At 47.9% G+C, this 23,975-nt stretch overlaps 1 protein-coding gene and 1 non-coding gene across 2 annotated transcripts; one reads left to right on the plus strand and one right to left on the minus strand.

Annotated features, from left to right (window-relative positions):
- Positions 1 to 2,746: 2,746 nt before the first annotated feature.
- On the plus strand, positions 2,747 to 4,057 carry LOC101763378 (protein trichome birefringence-like 19). Its single transcript, XM_022826080.1, has 2 exons — positions 2,747 to 2,887; positions 2,984 to 4,057. Exons 1-2 carry the CDS (start codon positions 2,747 to 2,749, stop codon positions 4,055 to 4,057), a joined length of 1,215 nt encoding a protein of 404 aa, XP_022681815.1.
- A 2,771-nt stretch (positions 4,058 to 6,828) lies between these two features.
- Positions 6,829 to 23,199, minus strand: LOC101776085. Its single transcript, XR_002677472.1, has 5 exons — positions 23,135 to 23,199; positions 20,955 to 22,525; positions 7,326 to 7,813; positions 7,063 to 7,275; positions 6,829 to 7,021 (listed from the first exon to the last, which is right to left on the minus strand). It is a non-coding gene; the product is annotated as an uncharacterized LOC101776085 (transcript).
- Between the last annotated feature and the right edge of the window lie 776 nt (positions 23,200 to 23,975).

Raw genomic sequence — 23,975 nt, forward strand, 5'->3', positions numbered from 1 at the left:
CTATATCGTTTGCCGTGTTGCTAGAGATTGTTTGGTGCTGATATGTACTCTGTTTCTAGCCCATCCTGAATGTGCAAGTTGAATCAGCTGGCTGGTTGCTTGTTTGTTAGGGGCAGGAGAGGGAGCATCAAGTGATAGTATATTCTGAGCATATCTGGTCTGGTAGAGTGTATTGGCTTTAAAAAGCTACTCGTTCCGTTTCAAATTGTAGGTTATTTTGACTTTTCTAGGTTTATAGATATTATTATACATCTAGACATACACTATATCTAAGTGCATAGCAAAAACTATGCATCTAGAAAAGCCAAAACGACCTACAATTTGGAACGGAGGGAGTACATGTTTTAATATTTTTCCATGATATGTTCCAGTAGATCTCCATATCAAGAACATGTTTGTTTTTTTATCCCCTTATTGCTTGTTTTTAATTTGGCATATGATCATTTCATTGGCCGATTGTGATCTAACTGCAGATCTATCTAGGACCACACTTGCTGCAGGATGTCCCAGTGAACAGGGAAACAAGCAAGTGAAATTGTTTAGGTAGGTAATCAAGATGTTTGATTTTCCTATCTACTCGCTAGTTATTTAGAGCTATAGCCTACAGTTCATCCTGAGGTCCTCATGCCCTTTATAGCTTGCTCCAAAATGACTTTACTCATCTCGATTGAACCAGTACATTTCTTGAGATCGAAATGCAGAATGTGTAAATACAGTAATATCCTTGTCTTGCTTTCTTGTTGAAAAGATCACATAAACCTTTTCTCAATAACATGAAATATAGTGATAGAATCACAAAACAGAGCATTGGTAACCTTTTCTATAACTCACATGAATGAAGAATGATGCATATAGTTACATCTTAGGAATTTAGCTCGTATTCAGTAGTTCATAACTGCATTCCATGTTCTAATTTTGGTTGCCAGAATTGACCTGCACAGTATGAATCATACCTTCTCAATAGTGAGGTCCTTTTGCTGCTTGTATTTTAGAGGGTGTGGCTCAAACTGCTCGTCGTTTCAGAAGTTTCTAGTTGCGACGTGCATGCATCTTGTGATGACGAAAGGAAAGTGAAGCTGTGAGGGGGCAATCCCGTAATGGCAGCTATCACAGGGCACAGGCCGGTGACCTTCCAGCCGTCCTCGTGACCATGTGTTGCTGCACCCGGCATCTATCCCCTTTCTGTTTTAGCCAAGGGCGCGGTGTACTTGTGCTTCTAGGGATTCTAGAGGAGGTAAGTTGCATCAGCGTTGCTGCATTGGTTATTTGGTTTGGTTGGGTGGTGGTGGGCTTGTGGCGATGTCGCCAGCAGTGGACACCGTTTGTTGTAAAGTGACACTAGGTAATGACCTAAAACGTATCTCTACTGCCGCACCGTTAATGTCTACATAATTAAAAGGGTATCATAGTAATTTCTCACTATTTTTTATACTTGGTGTCATCAAATTGTTATTTCTTGATACTTTCTCCTTGCTCCTTAAGAACTTCACGGTACTTCTTTTATTTCCACTGTTTGCGGGATGGACGGATCTTATTTTTTTCAATCACTCTAAAATCGATCTTATTTTAATCCCCATTCCATTTCAAGATGTAGGTCGTTGTAGCTTTTACAGGTATGTAGATTTTACTATGCATCTAACAATCTAGACTTTGCTATGCATCTAACGACCTACATTTTAATTTTAAAACGGAGAGAGTAGATATCATAAGAAAGTGTTTTCCAATATAAATCTGACGATAACAAATTTGAATGACAATATAAGCTACTTCTTAGACGATTAAAGTGTTGTTCAAAGATTAAAATATTTCTTTTATAAAAAAAGATTAAAATAATTGGATTTTCACTTGTATGCGTCCACGCAAAGGGATCAGTAACAAGTGAATTGGCTTGAGGTGGTGTTGGTGATGCTAGCCACGGCCCACGGTATTGGATTATTACACATGGTCACGCTATTACTAAAAAGGGATCTTGATAGCGTTGCTCCGTTAGTAATACACACTAGCTCACGTACATTTTCTTGTATATAAATGGTACTAGCTCACGTACATTGCACTGGCCAAGATCAATAGAGCATACCATTCCCGAATATTGTCACGAGCCACGTCTCCATGGATCAGTCAACCACAGAGCACGTCTTGCTGAGTTGACTTTTTGATGTCAAGTGGGACCCTCCCCACTACTTATGCACTGGTAAACAAATATTTTAGGCCTTGTTTGAATACAAACTCCTAAAGTTTAGTAGTGTACTAAAGTTTAGGACCCTTAAATTGCTAGTCCTAAAGTTTAGTACATGGCTGTTTGGATGGACTACTAATCTTTAGGACCTTAGAGGGAAAATGTCATTTTTACCCCTCAATTACTCGTCTAAACTACCCCTGTACTGTTCACGTCATTAATGCATGCGAGGACAATAGGGGTAAAGGGGGACTTGGGGACCACTTTTAGGAGAAATAGGATCCATTAGGACCCCTTGGCCCTCCTAATGAAAATGACCCTCCTATTAGAAGTGCACTTTTAGGATCCATGTTTGGATGCACAAGTCCTAAAAGTGTCCTAAAAGTGAAATCGTAATCTTTAGGAGGGTGTATTGTTTGGCTTATATGCTTACGTATACGTTGACATTCATCCAAAATTATATTCACGGATAGCATTCTTCCTCCAATTAGCAAATGCACTTGAGCTCCCGTGCACTACGTACAGATCCACATCCACAGCCGCGACACCAGTGCTGTCGGCAGCCCACCCATGACGGCACTCCCGGTGATCCCTTCCCTCCGCGGCCTCCTCCTCACCGGAGCTCGCCGGACCCGCCATGCCGTCCCCAAGATTATCACGTCCGTCCCCGCCCTCGCCGCCTTCCTCATCCTGGCCGCCGCCACGTTCTTGGTCATTTCCCTCGGCCCCTTCCAACGGTCACCCACCTCCTCCTCCTCCTCCCTGTTCTCCGGCTCCGGCGCCGCCTGCGACCTCACGCGAGGCCAGTGGGTGCGCGACCCCGCCGCGCGGCCGTACTACACCAACGCGACGTGCGCCTTCATCGAGGGCTACCAGAACTGCATGAAGCACGGCAGGCCGAGCCTGGAGTTCCTGCGGTGGCGGTGGCGGTCCGAAGGCGCCGGCTGCGGCGACGGCGTGCCGGGCCGCCGCTTCGACGCCGGGCGGTTCCTCCGGCTCGTCCGCGGCAAGTCCATCCTCTTCGTCGGCGACTCGCTGGCCAGCAGCCACGTCCGGTCGCTCGTGTGCACCCTGTCGCAGGTGGATGGCTCCCCGGAGAGGTCGAGCTCCGGGGGGTTCGAGCGCTGGCGGTTCCCGGCGCACGGGTTCACGGTGGCCTTCTTCTGGACGCCGTTCCAGGTGCGGTGGCGCCTGACGCGGGGCCCGCCGGAGCCGGTCGGTCCGGACAGGCAGGGCGAGGTGTTCGCCGGCCCCAGCGACCTCCACCTCGACGAGCCCGACCCGCGGTGGGCGGCGGCGGCCAGGGACCACGACGTCGTGGTCATGTCCGCGTCGCACTGGTTCGCGCGCCCCGCCGTGTACTACCGCGGCGGCCGCGTCGCCGGGTGCCACGGCTGCGGCGCGGCGGCGCTGGCGAACGCCACCGCTCTCATCAAGCCGGAGCAAGCGCAGCGGGCCGCGTTCCGGACCGTGCTCCGGGCGCTGGCCGGGATGGAGGGGTTCAGGGGGACGGCGATCCTGCGGACGGTGGCGCCGACGCACTACGAGAACGGCGGGTGGTTCGACGGCGGGGAGTGCACGGCCACGAAGCCGGCGGACCCCGAGGATCCGGTGGAGATTGCGGAGCCGGAGGGCGAGTTCTACAGGGCGCAGGTGGAGGAGTTCGCGGCGGCGGAGGAGGACGCGAGGAGGAACGGCGTGCGGCTGAGGCTTATGGACGTGACCAAGATGATGCTGCGCCGGCCGGACGGGCACCCCGACCGGTACGGCCACGGCGCCGGCGAGCACGAGGGCTTCGACATCGACTGCCTGCACTGGTGCCTGCCGGGACCGATCGATGTGTGGAACGACCTTCTGTTTCAGATCCTCGCCGGTCGTTAGACGTATTTCGTTGCTTGTCTTGTGATACGCGAAAATTTTCCTCCGATTTTGATGATGTTCCATTGTTTTATTATTGTTCATTCATGATATCATCGATTGATATATGAAACTGACACTTCAATCGTGTGTTCTCTGTTCTCCTTCTACCTTGTAAACTGGCGCGATCTTTTACTGCTCTTTGCCACTAAAGGGCGGTACAACAGAATGCATCATATATATGTTCCCAATGAACTAAATTAAACACCTTTAAACATATAGCGGTAAAATTAGAAAAATATATGCAATCATTCCGTGGACTATTATACACATTTTTTTTAGTCGCTGCCACCCATGGAACAAACCAAAAGAATGGGCGTGTTTGGTTACACCCAGAGAAAGCCGAGCCAAAATTTTATTCACGACCAAACCTTGCACACGGCCAACATCTGTCTAAAATGGTGATGTTTGGATTGCAACCATGTAAAGTCCAAATATGGCAAAAAAGAAAAACAATAGTTGTGGGTATGACATGTGGACCCCACACAAAATTGTAGTTTTTAGCACGAAAACCTATTCAATATGGATCTTGATAGATTGATCGAATTGCAAGGAATAAGATAGTGCAAATAGTTTACAATTTGCTATGGAGGTTTAAGAGATTTGTTTAAGGCTTGATACAAAGCATTGCGTGCATCTGACTTGTCCTGTTGTCATCCAATATTTTTTTTAGGCAAGCTATAATTGGGCCTGGTTTTGACTTCGCCATCTAACGGAGTAAACTGTAAACCACGACCAATCAGGACCAGTAAGTTGTTTCATCTACGTACCAGCTGCTCATAAAACAAGAGAAGAGTATGTACAATGCATGTGAAAGCACGAGTGCCCGAGACCCAACATAGAAATTAAGAGAGAGCCTTTTGGTTATCATGTCATCCACTAAAACTCATAAATTGAGTGGGGGCATTTGCCCTCACTAGGTCGCACATGAGGTACACTCTAGTAAGTTTGAACTATGATTTTCTTTCATGTTTGAATACAAGCTATTTGATATTTTCCTTTACGAAACAATTCTGGTCTTTTAGTAGAACCGATTTTACATGGTGTATCGTCGAGTGTTGGTAAGATTTCACATATATGTTTGTTGGGGACTGCACAAATCGGAGACAATCCCTTAGGTTTGTTTTATTTTCTTTCAGTCTCTTTTTAGTTTTTTATTCTGTCACTTTTGTATGCACTCAAAATTTAAATATTCATTTCAACAGTTGTTCATGTCTTCACCAATTTGCACGCAGGTGAGGACATCTTACTCGTAACTTATTTAAACAACTTATTTATGCATTCAACACTATCTAAAACTTGAGAAACACATGTGAGCATGGCCCATGAGAACCAAGTTTCTCATTTTCCATTCTTTTTCTTTGTTCCGGCTGTTATTAACTTACTGAGAAACCAGGTAATGGCCCGTGCGTTGCTACGGGCTGACATCATGATGATCAGTATTATTATTTTGATTGATACTTGTTCACAATTTACAGCCTTTCAAACATATCTTGCATCACCGAACACATTCAAAAACCTTCATATACTCCTTACAAGAAAGAAAAAAAATTAAAGGAGGCTAATCAGTGCATCACCGAACAGCACAAACTAATTTCCAAAGCTTCGTACATGGCCCTGATCCAGTTCGCACACATCTAATTCCTAATTCCCAATGAATTAAACAGGGACTCGAGATTTCTATACCAAACAAATCATAATCATGAAACAACAAAACAAACCAAGAATTGCCATGAGACAATAGAGGAAAGAGAGGAAGGGGCAGCGTGGAGAGTGGAAGGCCGCTGGCCGCTGTTCCCTACAGAAATCAGCGCGAGGAACATGTTGCGAATCGTTTTCGCTGTTGACCGCGTCCAAAAGCTTCGAGCGGGAAAGATCCTGCGCGCGCGGCGTCAGGCCGCCAGGACTGCGCGACGTGCGAACGTCCGCCCATTCCGGACCAGGTGGAGCTGCCCACGATCGGACTCTCCCGGGATTATCCCCAATTCTTGTTGCTTAAACTAAAAGTCTAAAAAAAATCTTTTCCCAGAACTGACTATTGAGGTCTCTACTAAAAGTTTATTTCCTCAAAATCATATCACTCTATGGCAAATTCCTAACAAATAAACTCACCAATACTTCAAAACTAGCATGTCAGCACGTGCGGGCTCTCAGTGCACACGCGAGGTCAATGGCCTACAGCTCCTCCCGCACGCCCATCCGGCAGAAAGATGGATGTGGACCAACCTTGGTCAGAACTGTATGTGCGTCAGTGTTGAAATTGTTCATCAATGAAATTAACGACTGTTTGGGACTGCTCCGCTAAAAAAACAGCTCCACTCCACCAACTCCATCTTTTTGTAGCTCCACTCCATCAACTCCAGAAAAATAGAGAGCTATATACCTATTTGATTACCGGATGCAAATCCAGCTTTAGGAATTGTAGGAACACGTGAGAATAGTCACTCTTGCCCTTGAGTGATTTTTTCCCGCGCCGCTACCGTACCCGCCGCCGCAGGAACTAGCGCAGCTACAATTTTCACTGATGAATGAGAGAATACAATGGAGAGCCGTTTTATTTTTAGTTCATAAAATGCAATGTTCAGAATCTGACAAGAACATATTCCCTTGAAGCGGTATAACATGTTATAAATAAGGAACGCATTTTACTAGTCGAGGGCTTAGGCATTTCGGTGGCACAACAATAGAACACTGTGGAATACCAGGATCTCGACCGGCACGCACTACTTGAGCTGTCACCGATGGGCGACGACGTGCCGACACGCCCTCGCCAGGACAGCGTCGAACCTGGTGACGTTGAGCCGGATGTCCTGCTCGTTCCAGTAGTGTCTGAACGCGTAGGGCTTCCCCTCCGCGGCGAGGCGCCGGTACACACCCACGGGGTCGCTGATCACCGGGTGCGCCGCGCCGTACCTCTCCAGCAGCGTGCTCTCCTCCGCGGCCACCTCGTAGAGTCGTAGCCGACATACCGGAGCCGCAGCGCCCGCGCCGGCCGCTTGAAGAAGTCCCGGTACGTGAACGCCACCCCGACGAGGCCGTACGGCACCACCTCGAGGACCACGGACCTGGAGCGGAGGAACAGGAGGTGTGTTAGCCCCACGCCGTGCTCGCCCACCAGCACGTCGCACGAGTCCGCGAGGCGGGCCAGCGCTGAGAGCTCCTTCGCGGCGGCACCCTCGCCGCTGCTGGGCCGCGGCTCCACGGTCACCAGATCTCCGGCGTGGTCACGAACCTGCGCGTCTTGTGCCGGTCCACCAGCATCAGCCTCGGCTTCGCCGCCGCCATGGGCGCCGGCGCCAGCGGCAGCGAGCAGGCGGACCACAGGAAGGCGCGGAAGTCAAGCAGGGTATTGTTCCCGTTGTCGATAGCGAGGTCGCCGCGGCCGCGGAGGCCAACGATGGCCCACGGGTAGCAGCGCACCTTCGTGTCCAGGAAGGGCGTCCGCCAGGGGGTGCATGCCTCCGGCCAGGCCCAACTCAGCCAGGCCAGGGGGTGCATGCCTCCGGCCAGGCCGCGCCCGGCCATGAGCGCCGGCAGGTGGAACAGCCGGAGGGAGGGGAGATGTCGGTGGCGACGGAGGGAGAGGGCGGCGGTGAAAGAGGAGACGCGTCGCGAGGGAGGGGGCAGCGGGCGGAACAGGAGAAGCGTCGCGAGTGAGGGGGCGGCGGGCGGAGCAGGAGACGCGTCGTTACTTATGCCGTTTCTTTGACAAGAAGACCACTGTCATGGATATCACGAAGAAGGACGCCATACTTATGCCGTTTCTTTGACAAGAAGACCACTGTCATGGACATCACGAAGAAGGACGCCATAGAGTGCTTCCAGAACGGTCTCTATGACCGCCGGATGTTCCAAGACTTTGGCAAAAGACGCCCGAAGGATATCAAGCCTCTCAAGACCATGATCCAAGACTAGGCAAATGAAGAAGACAAGGAGATCGAGCGGTTTGAATCTAGTCATAACTGGGGCCAGAACAACAATAATCAGAGCAACGGCCAAAATAACGGCAAGAACAGCAACGATCGCCCCAACAACAACCGAGGCAACTATTTGGGTGGTCAAAACCACAAAAAGAAGCCAGACAACACTGTTGCGGCAATGTCTCTGTCCTCCAAAAAGAGTGGTGGAAACTAGGAGAGGACTCCTTTCAAGGAGCTCCTGAAAAAGTAGTGCCCATGGCACCCAAACTCCAAACACTCTGCGATGGACTGCATAAGCCTTCATAGAGTCATGAAAGATCTGCCGGAATCTTCTAGAGCTAAAGACAAGGGAAAGGCTTAAGAAGATGAAGACGGAGACAACAATGGAAAATTCCAGAACTCGTCCAACACCGTCAATGTCATATTCGGCGGCACTTCGGGTACTGCTACTAAGCGGTCCCAGAAATTAACCCTCCGGAAAATCATGTCCATTAAACCATCAACGCCTACATTCCTTAAGTGGTCCGATGTGCCAATCACCTTTTCAAGAAAAGATCAGTGGACTAGTTTCTACGGGATTGTCCTGGGTAACGCGGCTGTACCCATTGGTCAGGTGGTTTTGCCGGTTACTTTTGGGACCAAGGATCATTACCAAATTGAGTACATCCAGTTCGAGGTGGCTAACTTCGAGACTTCGTATCACGTCATCCTCAGAAGACCTGCACTGGTCACGTTCATGGCCATCCTGCATTACGTGTACCTAGTACTCAAGATGCCGGGATCCAAGGGAGTACTTTCCCTACGCGGAGACTTGAAGAGATCATACGACTACGACACAGAAACTATGGAGCTGGCAGCGACTACTCAGGTGCCAAACTCCATGATTCAAGTCTTCGCCGCTTCCAAGAAATTGTCCTCAATAGAACTCAAAATCCCAGAGAAGAAGTCGGGGGCAACCAAGGTTAAGCTGACAGGAGAGGTTGATCTCAAAGCAATTGACCTCGAGACCGGTGACAGCCCCAAGATAGCTCTAATAGGCTCAGGGTTGTATCCAAAATAGGAAGACACGCTCGTCAGCTTCCTTCGGGTCAACAAAGGCATCTTCGCATGGAAGCCATCTGATATACCAGGGGTGCTCAGGGAGTTGATTGAGCACTCACTGAACGTGGATCACAAAGCTACGCCCAAGCGACAACGACTATACCGGTTCACCCAAGACAGAAGATAAGCCATAAAAAAAGAGTTGGCTAAACTATTTGTGGCTGGCTTCATAAAAGAAGCCCTTCATCCAGAGTGGTTAGCTAACTCCATCTTGGTGCAGAAGAAGAACAACAACGAGTGGAGGATGTGTGTCAACTACATGGACCTCAACAAGCACTGTCCAAAGGATCCCTTCGGGCTCCCAAGGATTGATCAAGTCATCGACTCAACTGCTGGGTATGCTCTACTTTGCTTTCTTGTCTGCTACTGGGTGTATCACCAGATTGCACTCAAGGAAGGAGACGAGATCAAGATCGTGTTCATCACCTCGTACGGAGCTTTCTGCTACACTACAATGTTCTTCGGGTTGAAGAACACAGGCGCCACATACCAACGAGCCATCTAAGAGTGCTTCAAGAACCAGCTACACCGCAACGTAGAGGTGCAGGTGGACGATGTGGTCATTAAGATCAGAAATCCCAACGACTTCATTGCGGATCTGGAAGAAACCTTCGCAAGCCTGCGACCATACCAATGGAACTGAACCCAACAAAGTGCGTGTTCGGCGTACCCTCCGAAAAACTACTTAGATTCATCATCAGCCATCAAGGAATCGAGGCTAATCCTAAGAAGATTGCTGCCATCACCAACTTGCATGCTCCATCGTGCATCAAGGACGTCCAGAAGCTGACTGGATGCATGGCGGCCATCAACAGATTCATGTCAAGATTTGGAGAAAAGGGATTACCCTTCTTCAAACTACTGAAGCGGCAAGACAAGTTCTAGTGGACCAAGGAGGCTGAACAAGCCCTTCAACAGTTGAAGGACTTCTTATCAAAGCCACCGGTCCTCACGACGCCTACTCCCAATGAAGGCTTGCTGCTCTAAATCTCCGCGACTACTAACGTTATCAGCACGGCGATCGTGGTCAAAAGACCAGAACAAGGCCATGTATATAAGGTACAGAGGCCCGTCTACTTCATCAGCGAGGTGTTGTCAGATTCGTACCCGCCAATACAGAAGTTGCTATATGCAATACTTCTCACCTCGCGGAAGCTACAACACTACTTCTAGGAACACAACATCTCCGTTGTCACAGACTTCCCCTTGGGAGACACAGTCCACAATAGAGATGCAACTGGAAAAATCTCCAAGTAGGCAATAGAACTCGGAGCCTTGTCCCTGGAATTCAAACCAAGGACTGCCATCAAGTCGCGAGCACTAGTCGATTTCATGGCAGAATGGCGGGAAAATCAAGTACCCGCATCGGTAGAACGACCAGAGCATTGGGTCATATACTTTGATGGGTCACCCAAGCTCAAGGGCACCGGTGTAGGAGTACACTTAATCTCTCCTAGGGGCGAACAACTCAAGTACATCTTGCAAATCTTCTGGGAGGTCTCCAACAACGAAGCAGAATACGAAGCGCTACTACACAGGCTCCACCTGGCAGTCTCGCTGGGAATCAAATGGTTGTTGGTCTACGACGACTCACCGGTAGTCATCAACCAAGTCAACGATGAGTGGGATCGCCTCAAAGACAACATGGATGTGTACTTCCTTGAAGTACGCAAGTTGGAGAATAAGTTCTCTTATCTGGAGTTCCATCACGTGGCTCGTGACAACAACGTAGTCGCAGACGTCTTGTCCAAACTTGGGTCTACTCGTGCCCAAGTTCCAGCTAGGGTCTTCATCCATGAACCACACAAGCCATCCATATTGAAGCTGGCACCATCTAAAAACACTGATCGCGGCAATGATGCGCCAGACTGGGAGGTTATGATGATCGACGTAGATTGGAGAACCCCCTTCATCGACTACATCAAGGAGCACAAGTTGCCTCCCGACAAGACAGAAGTAGAGCAAGTCTCGTGGCGCGGCAAGAACTACATTCTAGTCGGGGACAAGCTCTACAGACGAGGTGCATCATCAGGAGTACTCATGAAGTGCATTTCACGCAAAGACAGCAAGGATATACTGGAGGAGATTCATAAAGGTATCTGCGACAACCACGTATCTTCATGAACGATTATAGGCAAGGCTTTCAGAGCAGGCTTCTACTATCCTACAGCTCTCAAGGATGCTGAAGAACTAGTCCACCAGTGCCAAGGTTATCAATTCTTTGCCAAGCAGCAGCACGTCTCTGCCTAAAAGCTCATCACCATACCGCTCTCCTAGCCCTTCACATGCTGGGGGCTAGACATGATTGGCTCTCTGCCTACAGTGCCCGAGGCTTCAATCGAGTACTCGTGGCAATTTCCCACTTCCGTCGGCTAATCTATATTTATTATCTTTTTACTCTTTCACAGGAACAAGATACCCCCAACAACAGTCTTTTCTCCTTCGCGGTCGCACTTTCCGATGATGAGGAGGTTGCTTCACGTCAAATCACACTGAGCTCAATCCCCGACGACGTCCGCACCAAGCTCAAGAGCATACGGACCCTCCTCCAAGTCGATTAGTGGAGGACGCCTCGCCGATTCGACAACTTCTCAGTGAAATCAGAGGCTGAGTCCCAGAAGAGGCGGAAGAAGCTCTGGCGCCTGCCGCCTACATTGAATCAATGCGGATCCTAGTGTTCAGAGCTTTGCGCCACGTGGCCGATCACGCCAAGCTAGCTAAAGCTCACGAGGAGGAAGATTCCTACAAACATTGAGCCCAAAAGGTACATCATCGAATCAATTTCCTCGAAAGCTCCCGCCCGGATATTGTTGGTGCTATAGATCGCCTTAAACGCCGAAGGGCAGAGCTCGCCAAGGAGATGGAGCAGGTGACCAAGGACATAGCCATTGAAGAGAAAAGACTCCAAGACCTCCCTTCTGTCATCGTCGAGCTGAAGCAAGAGAGACAAAGTCTGGCCCACGAAGCAATCAAGCTCCATCGCCACATGCCAGAAGTCCCAGGATTGGCCGACGATGACCAGCGAACTTTAGACTCAGCCGATCAGGTTAGGCAGCATGCGATTGCGGCTATTAATGCCCTCCTTGGATGAACTGTAAAAGTACTGGCCGCTCTGTAAAAACATTAATGTCTTTTGACCGTTTGACGTGTGGATCCAATCCTGACCCATCCTTCGTGGCGGCCTTTCATTTATTACCCCCTTTTACTCCGATGGGACGCGTCTTGCTAAACTCTTGCTCCTTTTCCTTCGATAAGTATGAGGCCCCGTATTGTTTTCAAAGGCATTCGCATCGTTCGTCCTCTTCTCCTCTAGTAGTTCATACCATCGAACCATTCACTGAGATGTCTTCTTTGTCTTCCTCCTTCTCCTCCTTTCCCATCAACCAGGTACGAAATGTTCCTCCGTCCTCCGTTCCCCCGTGTAACATTTTGATCAATCTGATGTCAAGCGGTTATTTGTTGATTTTCAGCCGAGACACCTTAGTCCTGAACTAGAACGGGCGATCGAGATCATGCACTCCGATGAACTGTTGTCGCAGGCAGACAAAGATTTGATCAGAGCTCATCACGAAGAACTCAGGGATCATGTTCCTACTGAAGTCCAGAAGATCTGGGATCACATCGACGCCAACTGCTCCAGGCGGCCGCCAATCGAAAGGAGTCATCCACTCCCTTGCCCAGTCGCCCTCGAAGACGCTGCAGCAGGAACGTCTCAACCACCACTTGACCAGAGCCACCCCCTTCCTCGTCAAGTTGAGGCTGAAGCCGCGATGAAGGATTTGGAGGAAAAGAGCATCCGCCCCTTGATAGAATTAGGTCCGGTAGAGAGGGAGATTAAGAAAAAGTGTGGTCAATAGATGTGTTGGTACTTTTGTTCTAAGGGTGACTTGTACCATGTCAGCCATGTACCCCGTCGTTTGTACTGAATAATAAATTGGCCAGCTCAGACGAATGTTTTGTTCTTAAGGCGATGTTATCTTTGCATTGGCTATAAAATCTAATAGGAGTTGGCCGCGCCATCTCGATACACTCCATCATTAGTTATGCATCGACCCATATACTAGGATAATACCTCTTCAGATATCTTTCATTCAAGGCCCTTGTGAACTCCTCTCCTTTGATCGTTTCCAGTATATATGCATTTCCCGGAGTGCATCGGCCGATTTTATACAGCCCTTCCCAAGTGGGCGACCATTTACCGAACTTGGGATCCTTAGACCCTATCGGCAGCACCAACTTCCATACCAAATCTCCTTGGAAGAATTGCTTGACCTTGACCTTCTTGTCGTACCACCTGGCCACCCTCTTCTTGTTTTCCTCAATGTTGATTAGGGCCCTCAGTCATTGACCTGCCAAATCATCGAGCTCTCCTTTCATGAGGAAGGAATAGTCGTCGGCCGTTAATTGATCTTGAAGCGATGTGCGTCTTGATCCCGTCCTTAATTCCCAAGGCAACACTGCCTCGTGACCATATACCAACTGATAAGGAGATATTTTAGTGGCCCCGTGGTAGGCCATCCTGTAAGCCCATAAAGCCTCGGTCAAACATAAGTGCCACTTTTTAGGTTGTTCCTCAATCTTCCTCTTGATCAACTTGATTATCCCCTTATTGGACGATTCGGCTTGGCTGTTAGCTTGAGCATAATATGGAGAAGAATTCAACAACTTGATTCCCATATCGGCAGTGAACTCCTAAAACTCTCCTGAAGTGAACATAGTCTCTTGATCAATTGTGATGGTTTGAGGGATACCAAAACGATAAACAATGTGGTCCCTTACGAAATCGACCATAGTGGCCGATGTTACGGCCTTCAACGGAATTGCCTCCACCCATTTGGTAAAGTAGTTGGTGGCTACTAATATGAACTTGTGTCCCTTGCTTGATGGAGGATAAATCTGTCCGATGAGGTCTATTCCCCAACCTTGAACGGCCATGGCTTGATTATCGGATTCATAGCCGATGCTGGCGCTCGTTGCACGTTGCTAAACTTTTGACAGTCCTGACACCCTTTATAATATTTAAAGCAATCTTCGAGTATCGTTGGCCAATAATATCCGTTATTCCTAATCATCCACTTCATTTTATGAGCCGATTGGTGATCTCCGCACACACCTTCATGGATTTCTCCCATCAGGATTTTGCTTCTTCCATCCCCAGGCATTTGAGCAGAACTCCATCAATCATTCGGTAAAAGAAATCATCTTCGAGTAGTACATACTTTGTGGCTTGAAAATGCACCCGCCGATCCACTTTCTTGGATGGATCCTTCAAGTAATCGGCGATCTCCTTTCGCCAATCATCGGCCTCAAGTTCCAGAGTCATGGCGTCTTGAATCGGCCGATACCCGGACGCGTGTTGGGCAAGCCTGTTGGCCTCTTCATTATAGTTTCTGGGAATATGCTCAATAACCGCGGACTTGAATTCTTTTAAAAGTTGGAGGCAATCCTCGTAGTAAATTCTCAAGACATCATCTTTGCATTCAGATCTTCCCATCAATTGATCTACGATGAGCATGGAATCCCCAAAAATCTCCACAACATCGGCTTTGATCTCTCTCAATAATCGAATACCTTTTAGGACGGCTCGGTACTCCGCCTGATTATTGGTCGCGGATGCTTCTATCGGCAAAGAGAAATCATAATTTGCTCCCCGAGGTGATATGAGAATGATGCCGATTCCTGATCCGGCCCTACATGATGAACCATCAAAGTATAGAGTCCATGGAACCGGCTCAATGACAGTGATTTCCGGTCCACAGTGCTGGGCCATGAAATCGGCCATGACTTGACCCTTGACAGCTTTGGCCGATTCGTACCTTAGGTCAAACTCTGACAGAGCTAGGATTCACTTCCCAATCCGTCCTTTCAAAATTGGTAATGATAGTATGTATTTTACCACGTCATCCTTGCACACGACTATGCATTCTGCCGATAACAGGTATTGCCTGAGCTTGGTGCATGAGAAATAAAGACATAGGCATAGCCGTTCTACCGGGGAATATCTTGTCTCGGCGTCCAGAAGTCTTCTGCTAACATAATATATTACCCGTTCCTTTCCTTTGAACTCCTGTACCAGCGCCGATCCGATAGCCCGTTCATCGGCCGATAAGTACAGTCTGAACGGCTTGTCAGCTTGCGGTGGGACTAATACAAGTGGTGAGACCGGATATTGCTTGATGTCTTCCAACGCTTTTTGCTGTTCTTCTTCCCACATGAACTCTTGGTCGGGCTTCAGCTTCAATAACGACGTGAAGGCTTGAATACGCCCGGACAAGTTGGATATGAATATTTTGATAAAGTTAACCTTGCCGATTAGAGACTGCAACTCAGTTTTGTTCTGTGGGGCCACGACTTTATTGATGGCCGCTATGATTTTCCGGTTGACTTCTATCCCGGGCTCATGAACCATGAATATCAAGAATTGCCCGGCCGATACACCAAATGCACACTTGTTCGGGTTCATTTTCAACCCATGCTTCCTTGTGCACTCCAATACTTCTCGCAGATCGGCCAGATGCTCTTGATGCCCTTTTGATTTGACTACGACATCGTCGATGTAGATTTCCACCAGGACGCCAATGAGCTTGTGGTAGATGTAATTCATAGCCCGTTGATATGTAGTGCCGGCGTTCTTTAATCAAAAGGTCATTACTACCCACTCGAATAAACTGAGGTGGCCCGAGCACCTGAAAGCCATTTTCAAAATATCCTCTTCGGCCATTAATATTTGATTGTACCCAGCATTACCGTCCATAAAACTGATGACTTTATGTCCTGCGTCGGCATCTATCAACACATCGGCTGTCGGCATTGGATAAGCATCCATCGGTGTAGCCTGATTAAGGTTCCTGAAGTCAATGCACATGTGCAGCTTTCTGTTTTTCTTATATACGGGTACAATATTAGAGATCAATTCGGCGTAACAGCACTATCGAATAAATTTTGCTTCAATCAGTCTTGTAATCTCGGCCTTTATATCAGGTAGAATTTTAGGATTGCATCGTCATGCGGGCTGCTGATACGGCTAATATCCTAGTTTTATAGGTAACCGGTGTTTGACAATGGACCGGTCTAGACCAGGCATCTCATGGTATTCCCAAGCAAAACAATCTTTAAATTTCTTTAATAAATTCATCAATTTACACTTGTACTAAGGATCTAGGTTAGCACTAATGTACGTCAGCCTTGGTTTGGTGCCATCACCTAAATCTACCATGTCCAATGAATCGGCCGACGTAAACTCGTGCCCCAGCTTCCCATCTTCCCAGACGAACTGATCCATTTAATCTGAATCTTCAGAGCCGACTGCTCGGATCGGCTGTAGGCCAAAATCGGACACTCTCAGGAAATCGGTGTCCCAAGTCCTACCAGATATGCACTTGACGTGTTCGTAGCTCCACTGCTGCGCATCGGCCTCGGCAACACTGTAGGCAGAATCGGCGGAGACTATCTCGATGTTGTCGCCGACCCATTGTACGAGGCATTGGTGCATTGTAGACGGGACGCAGCAATTCGCGTGTATCCAGTCATGACCGAGCAACATATTGTAGGACCCTTTGCCATTAATAATAAAGAAAGTAGTAGGAAGGGTCTTATTGCCAATGGTGAGGTCGAGGCAGAGTGCCCCGCGCGCGGGAGGCACGTTGCCTTCGAAGTCTTTGAGCATCATATCCGTCTTGGTCAGATCTTCATCGCTTTTGCCCAGTTTCCAAAACATGGCATACAGCATGATGTTGACTGCAATGCCTCCATCTACTAGTAACCTGGTGACAGGTCGACCGTTGACGTGTCCTTTGAGGAACAGTGCCTTGAGGTGTTGCTATTTTTCATCTTCGGGTTTCTCAAAAGTGGCTGTCATTGGCTCCAGAGCCAATTGTGCCATCTGTTCCTCCATCTTCGTCGTGTCATCCCGATCGGTGGGAGCCATGAACTCCATCGGCAAGATGAACACCATGCTGACGTCAGCTACCGATTCCTAATTGTCGCCTTCTTTATTGTTGTTTCTTTTGGGGCGCCAGACTTGAGACCTGTCATCCTTCTTATCCACCATCTGCCTCTGCTCTTCTTCTTGCTGTTCCCATTGGCGCAGTCATTGGATCCTTCGTTTTTGGGATTTGGTCAATCCATCAGGGCACCACCTGGGGTTCACCGATTTGGCCGGCGGTCTGGTGCACTCCAAGTCCGGTTCCCATCCTAGGGGATTTTCATCTAGCACCCTGTCGTCGGCCATCTCCTCTAGCTGATCGTGTGCGCTGACTTTGCCCTCCGGTCGCTTGTGCTGGTCAAATCTGCCCCCCGACCGATCATACTGTTCAAGTCTGCCTTTTGGCCGATCATACTGGTCAACTCTGCCCCCCAGCCGATCACGCACTGAAAGGCGCCGATCCTCTTGCTTGTGCCAGTTTCTGCTGATTGGCTCTAATCCTCTGTCTCTGGAGCGAGACCTCTTCAACGGGCGATTGTTTAAATTGTGATATGGACCGCTGCACTCCGGGCAATTATCAGTCGATGGCAACCTGAGGTTATTTTCCCAGCAGTGGATGAAGAACAGACATCGCCAATGATCTTCGTGTCGTCGCATTGCTTCTTCGCGATATCTCAAACTTTCTTGCTGCCGCTGATATTTGTTGAGTAAGAATTGGGAGGTAATAGGTCTACGCGGTCTTTCCGATCCTTCACCCTTTTCGTCAACTCGTCTCTTCCCTTTGACATCTTCGGCCGTAGCTTGATTTCTGGGGTCCACAGCGCTGCTCCTTTTAGCTGATTCTGACGTCAGCACCTTGGTTTGAAGCGCGTTTCTCCCCGTATCAACCATGTTAGTGGGGAAAGGGTGCTGATCAATCTTCATTGGCTTCACTGGCTTTGTCGGGACCTCGAACTTGAGCCTGCCTTGCTCGATGGCCGATTGTATCTGCTGGCAGGAAGATCTTGCACTCGTTTGTGTCGTGGGACGTGGCATTGTACCATTTGCAATACTTCATCTTTTTTAGCTGTTCGGCCGATGGGATCGTATGATAAGGCGAGAGTTTGATCTGCCCCTCTTGGAGAAGTAGATCAAAAATTTTGTCAGCCTTTGACGTGTAAAATTTGAACGCCTCCGGCTCCTTTTTCCCGAAAGGATACGATACCGGCTTTTTACCCTTAACCCATTCTGCTAGGCTGATTTCCGCTTCCTCCTCAGATTCAGATCCCTCTAAGTATGCCACTTTCTTCTGAAAATTCCTTCACTGATCAAAAGGGCGTACTTCTTGACTGGCGAATCGGTGAACGATCTAACTCAGACTCTCGAACTCCTGGGAAGCGTACTTTTCTTTGATGTGTGGCAGGAGGCCTTGGAAGGCGATATCGGCCAGCTGCGCATCGGTCAGGACTATGGTGTAGCATTTGTTCCTGACTTCCCTGAACCTCTACACATAATTGTCACTGGCTCATCGCTCCTCTGCCTGAGGCTAGTCAAATTTGAGAGCTTCATCTCATGGACTCCCGCGTAGAAGTATTTGTGGAACTGCTTCTCCAGGTTGGCCCAAGTAACGATGGAATTGGGCGGTAGCATGGTGAACCATTGGAAAGCCGACCCAAACAAGGATGATGAGAATAGACGTACCCGCAGAGCATCCTGTGTAGCGGCTTCTCCGCATTGGATGATGAATATGTTTACGTGCTCCACAGTTGAGGTGTCATCCAGCCCCGAAAACTTGGTGAAGTCGGGGACTTTGTACCGATGAGGAAACGGTAGTAGATCGTAGGCAGGTGGGTATGGTGTTTTGTACGTGTAGGTATGTACTTTCGGCTTCAAACCAAATTGATCTTGAATCAACTCCGCTATCCTTGCTGTCCAATCCACTTGCTACTGATGAACAACTGGTTGGGGAATCGGCACATGTTGGTGGATCGGCGGCGAGACGACCGGGTGATGAATCAAAGTGTGCGGCGGATTCTGCGGTAACGTGGCCGGCTGAGCGGTTGACAGTTGATGGCGTATCGAATCTGCCGTTCCATCATACATCATCATAGGCACCGTACTTCTGAGAGCTTCTGTAGGATCTGCCCCCCGGCCGATTTCTGTCGTGGCCGGTTGATACTGTAGAACTGTCGGCCGGGTGGCCGATTGGAATGGTGCCTGGATCGGAGAGCCTCCATAGCCGGCCGATTGATCCAGAACGGCCGCTGTCGCCGATGCCCCCCAAGGCACTGAGTTTGACGACGATGATTGCATGGAGGAAATTTGAGCAGGCTGAGGCGGTGCTTGTGATTGAAAGCATGGCGCGCCGTTGTATCCAGGATGCATTGAAGGCAGTGAAGTATTGTGTCCTCCATGCTGTGTCGGCATCAGCTGAGGAGCCGATTGAGATGTGCCTGGTAAGCTCCTGACTAGGGATACAATGGGTGGGGCATATGCTGGCTCCTGATATCCTTGAGACACGCCGTTGGCCAGGGAGCTGATGACGACATTGTACACCATGTTGGTCATCACTGGGGATTGGTCGATTAAAGCCTTGTAGACAGACTGTTGGATCATGTCGGACATCTTGCCCGAGTCCTCAACGATGGTGATCTGGCGGGGAGTTGGAAAAGGAGCTTTCTTGATGGCCTCCCCGCTCCTTGTACGACTGAAAGATTGCAGGTATACCTTCTTGTAGTCTTCGAGGTGTTTTGCCAATTCTTCTTTCTGGTCGTCCTTGAGATCTGCCTCTGTAACCTCGATGACATTGTCTTCGGAGACTTCGGCGGCCTTTGACATGTTGGATGTTGAGGTTGTCCCACCGAGCGTGCCAAAAGTGTGTTGGCGCTAAAACTCAGCCGATTGACCTTCAGCGTCGGACACACGACCCGGGAGAATCTGCTTAACTCCTGTTCGGGTAATCACCCTGGTGCGGTTCGCGCGGCGTGCCAGCCAATCTGACCTGTTGATTGGCAAGGAAGAAAACGTGTCAAATTTCAGGGGCTCCGATCGGCTAAGGTTCTGATCTCGAAAAGCGTATCAGCGAATCGGCCGATTTGCTATATAAAGATAATAGGCTATAATACCGCCGACAATCACTTAGCGATTACGAAGAAAACTACTAGAGTAAACTAGATGAAGCTACAAAAGAAACACTTGAAATAGATCTAATCGGCTATGCAATAATGATGAATGAAAATAACAACAATAGAGTTGATAGTTCAAATCTCAAGCTGGTTAATTGGTTATTAAACTAGAACAATAGATAAAACCTATAATTCTAGTAAATATCGATAACTTGTGAATAAATCTAAATGAAACGACAGCGATGCGCCAGAAGTTAAAGCTTAGATATTACTCGGAAACGGAACTTACAGAATCGGCCGGAGATCATGTCGATGCAGCCCTGCCGACCCGTACGAACTCGTTAAAGATAAAAAGTATTGGTGAAGTCACCGACTTGAAAGTAAAGTACGAGGAAATAGTAGATTGTTGTATTGATTGATGTGTTTCTTACAAATATCTAAAGATGGCTATTTATAGCCTGTTACAACCAACTTCCTAATCGACTAGGATCTATCTCTAATCTCAAACGAAAATGAATATTTACAAACACAACTCGTATCGGAGGTGGTTATTATACCCCACGGGCCAATCTATCTTCTTTCTCTGACCTACTTTAGGCCCATATTGGCCTAATCGCTCCAGCCTTCCAATCGGTCGATCTCTGTCCGCCAAAACACTGTAGCGCCAATCGGCTGATCCCCAACTGTAGCACCAATCGGCCGATTCCCAGTCGTGACCTTTTAATCTGCCGCATCGGCCAATCCTTTCTTCCCTTGACGCCGATTCCGTACATGTCAAAATCTGGCGTCAACAGCAGTCCATCAGCGCATACCCTATACAGGTATGGGTTGTCCCAGAAGTGACATCCGCTTTCATAGATGAGCTTCCTCTTGCTTTCCCTAGGTGGTACATATCCTGAAACCATAAAATTTACAATGTTTGCATACCACGGGTTGGAGTCCGTCACCTTTAGTAGCATGTTGTCGCGTAGGAAGTCTTTATAGGTAAATCCTGCATGTTAGAAATAGGCATATGAGACAAATGATCAACAATTGTATTATCTACTCCTTTTTTATCTATGTCAAGATCAAATTCTTGGTGTAGCAGGATCCATCTTAGCAAGCGAGGTTTAGCATCTTTCTTGGTGAGCAAGTATTTCAAGGCAGCATGATCAGTAAAGACAATAACTTTTGCATCAACCAAGTAAGATCTAAACTTATCAATTGCAAACACAACAGCCAAGAGCTCTTTTTTGGTGGTTGCATAATTTAGTTGAGCTCCTGTCAAAGTTTTGCTTGCATAAGCAATTGCATGATGCTTCTTATGTTTGGTTTGGCCAAGGACTGCCCCAACAGTATAATCACTAGCATCACACATTATTTTGAACGGTAGCTCCCAATCAGGAGGTTGAATGATTGGAGCTGAGATGAGTGCTTCTTTTAGGATATGAAAAGACTTTAAACACTCATTGGTAAACTCAAAAGGCGCATCCTTAGCTTGAAGGCTCGTTAGGGTTCTAGCGATCTGTGAAAAATCCTTAATGAATCGCCGATAGAACCCCACATGACCTAGGAAGCTACGAACGCCTTTTACATTTATGGGAGGTGAAAGCTGTTCTATAAGTTTGATCTTAGCTCTATCCACCTTAATCCCGCTCTCGGACACAAGGTTCCCGAGCACAATGCCCTCTCGGACCATGAAATGGCACTTTTCCCAATTTAGCGCTAGGTCCTTTTCTTGGCATCTCTGCAAGACCTTGTCTTAATTCTCAAGCCAATGATTGAAGGTCTTCCCATAGATGGAAAAGTTGTCCATGAAGACTTCCATGATTTCTTCGATCATGTCTGAGAAATAGACACCATGCACCTTTGGAACGACGAGGGTGCATTGCAAAGCCCAAAAGACATCCTACGGTAAGCGTATGTTCCATAAGGACATGTAAATGTGGTCTTGCTCTAATCATCGGGGTGGATGGGAATTTTATGATAGCCGGAGTACCCATCAAGGAAACAAAAGAAAGAATGCTTCACCAACCACTCTAATATTTCATCAATGAAGGGCAGCGGGAAGTGATATTTCTTAGTTGCCAAGTTAAGTTTCTGGTAATCAATACACTTTCTCCACCCCGTGACGGTTCATTGTGCGATAAGCTTGTTGTTAAGATTCTCAACGACTGTCATTCCTTCCTTCTTCAGCACAATCTGAATGGGGCTAACCCACTCGCTATGTGGCACTGGATAGATTATCCCGATGTGCAAGAGCTTAAGGACCTCCTTCTTAACAATTTCCCTCATCGCCTTGTTTAGCCTACGCTGAGGCTGCCTAGGTGTGCTAGATGGGTCGATAGGGATGCGATTGGTGCAGAGGGCAGGACTGATCCCTTTGAGATCTTGTAGCGAGTAGCTGAAAATAGACCTATGCTTCTGTTGACACTTGTTATTGACACACTTTTAGTGCCATTTAAGTGGTGTTTTCATACATATTCTTATACTAACCCGCCACTTGGCACCTAAAATAACCCCGTTTTTGCATATGCATTGTATTTTGGAGGACATTCTGTTTTTGCAGGAAATTGGACTATATTGGAGCATAATTGGACAAGGTCCTAGACGAGCAACAACCCAGAGAAAGACAAAGGCCAACGGGCCCAAAAAGGGCCTAGGTCGATGAGCCTATAGTGGCCCAGGCCGATCGGCCAAGGGTCCTCAGGGCCTCGATCATGCTCATCTTCGGTGAGGACTCCTCCAAGAATACTTATGGGCTAAGTTTCACAAGATATGGCAAGTTCACTTTAGGCTCAAAGATGGAAACAAGCAGGACTTTGGAAAGATATCAAGATCCATCCTTATCCTGAGGCTATCGATGTGCAATTCCCGCATGCAAGTAAAAATAAGTTATCATCAAAGAAGACTTGGCGACAAAGGAGAGCACAAGAGGCCACAAGGAAGGGCCAGGCTGATCGACCTAGACCCCCTAGGCTGATCGGCCTGAGGCTTTCCTTGCTCTTCTCGCCTTCCAATTTTCGCCACATGCTCCTCGGAGTATAAGTACCCCAAAAATTCACCGAGCCCCGGCATCCATCCATGATAACTCGACGAAATGAAGGGCATCCACCAAAGGGAGCTGAGGTCCGCTTCAAGTCTTCGAAGTTGTCTAGGAGATGGCTTAGTCCGACCCTAGCCACCATGGCCTCCCTGCGCGGTTGTGTCATGGTGGAGTTCAGGAGCTAGTTATGATCATCAATGGTATGTACTCGGTGGTGATGATCTAAATACATCTATTATTATGTCATCCAATCTATTAGTGACTCATTGTCTCCTTTTATGCTTTCTTCTTGTCATGAATATGCTTGTTCCTTAGTCTAGTTTGAGGTTAGACTTCATAGCATGCTTTATGTAATTATGGTGATTAGATCTAGTATATTGACCCTTCATGATATTTAGACATGTTCACTTGTGTTCATGCCCTTAAACTGCCTGAGCTGATAAAGAGGATCGTGACAGGATTTGGCTTGTGTAAGGTGGGGGTTTTTGGGAGGTTGACTAGAGCTAGTAGTTTAAGGATTGCTTTGGATGACATGCATGTTGTGCTTGCTTGTTAGCTATAATGACAACTAGAAGATGATAGGCTCTTACTACCCTTGGTAGTATTTTGTCATATACATATCTGTGGATGTGATCTACTTGTTCTCATGATTTACCTTTACAACAAGGTTACCCTCTTCATATCCAATCTATGCTTCATGTTAGGATTAGATCCGTTAGATTAGATGGAAATGTAGGGATACGAGGTAGGCTACTCTAGCGCAAATCAAAATTTCTACCGCGTAAAACCAGGAATAACTGCCGTATAA

Source organism: Setaria italica, chromosome IV (genome assembly GCF_000263155.2).
Source record: "Setaria italica strain Yugu1 chromosome IV, Setaria_italica_v2.0, whole genome shotgun sequence".
NCBI classification, from domain to species: domain Eukaryota; kingdom Viridiplantae; phylum Streptophyta; class Magnoliopsida; order Poales; family Poaceae; genus Setaria; species Setaria italica.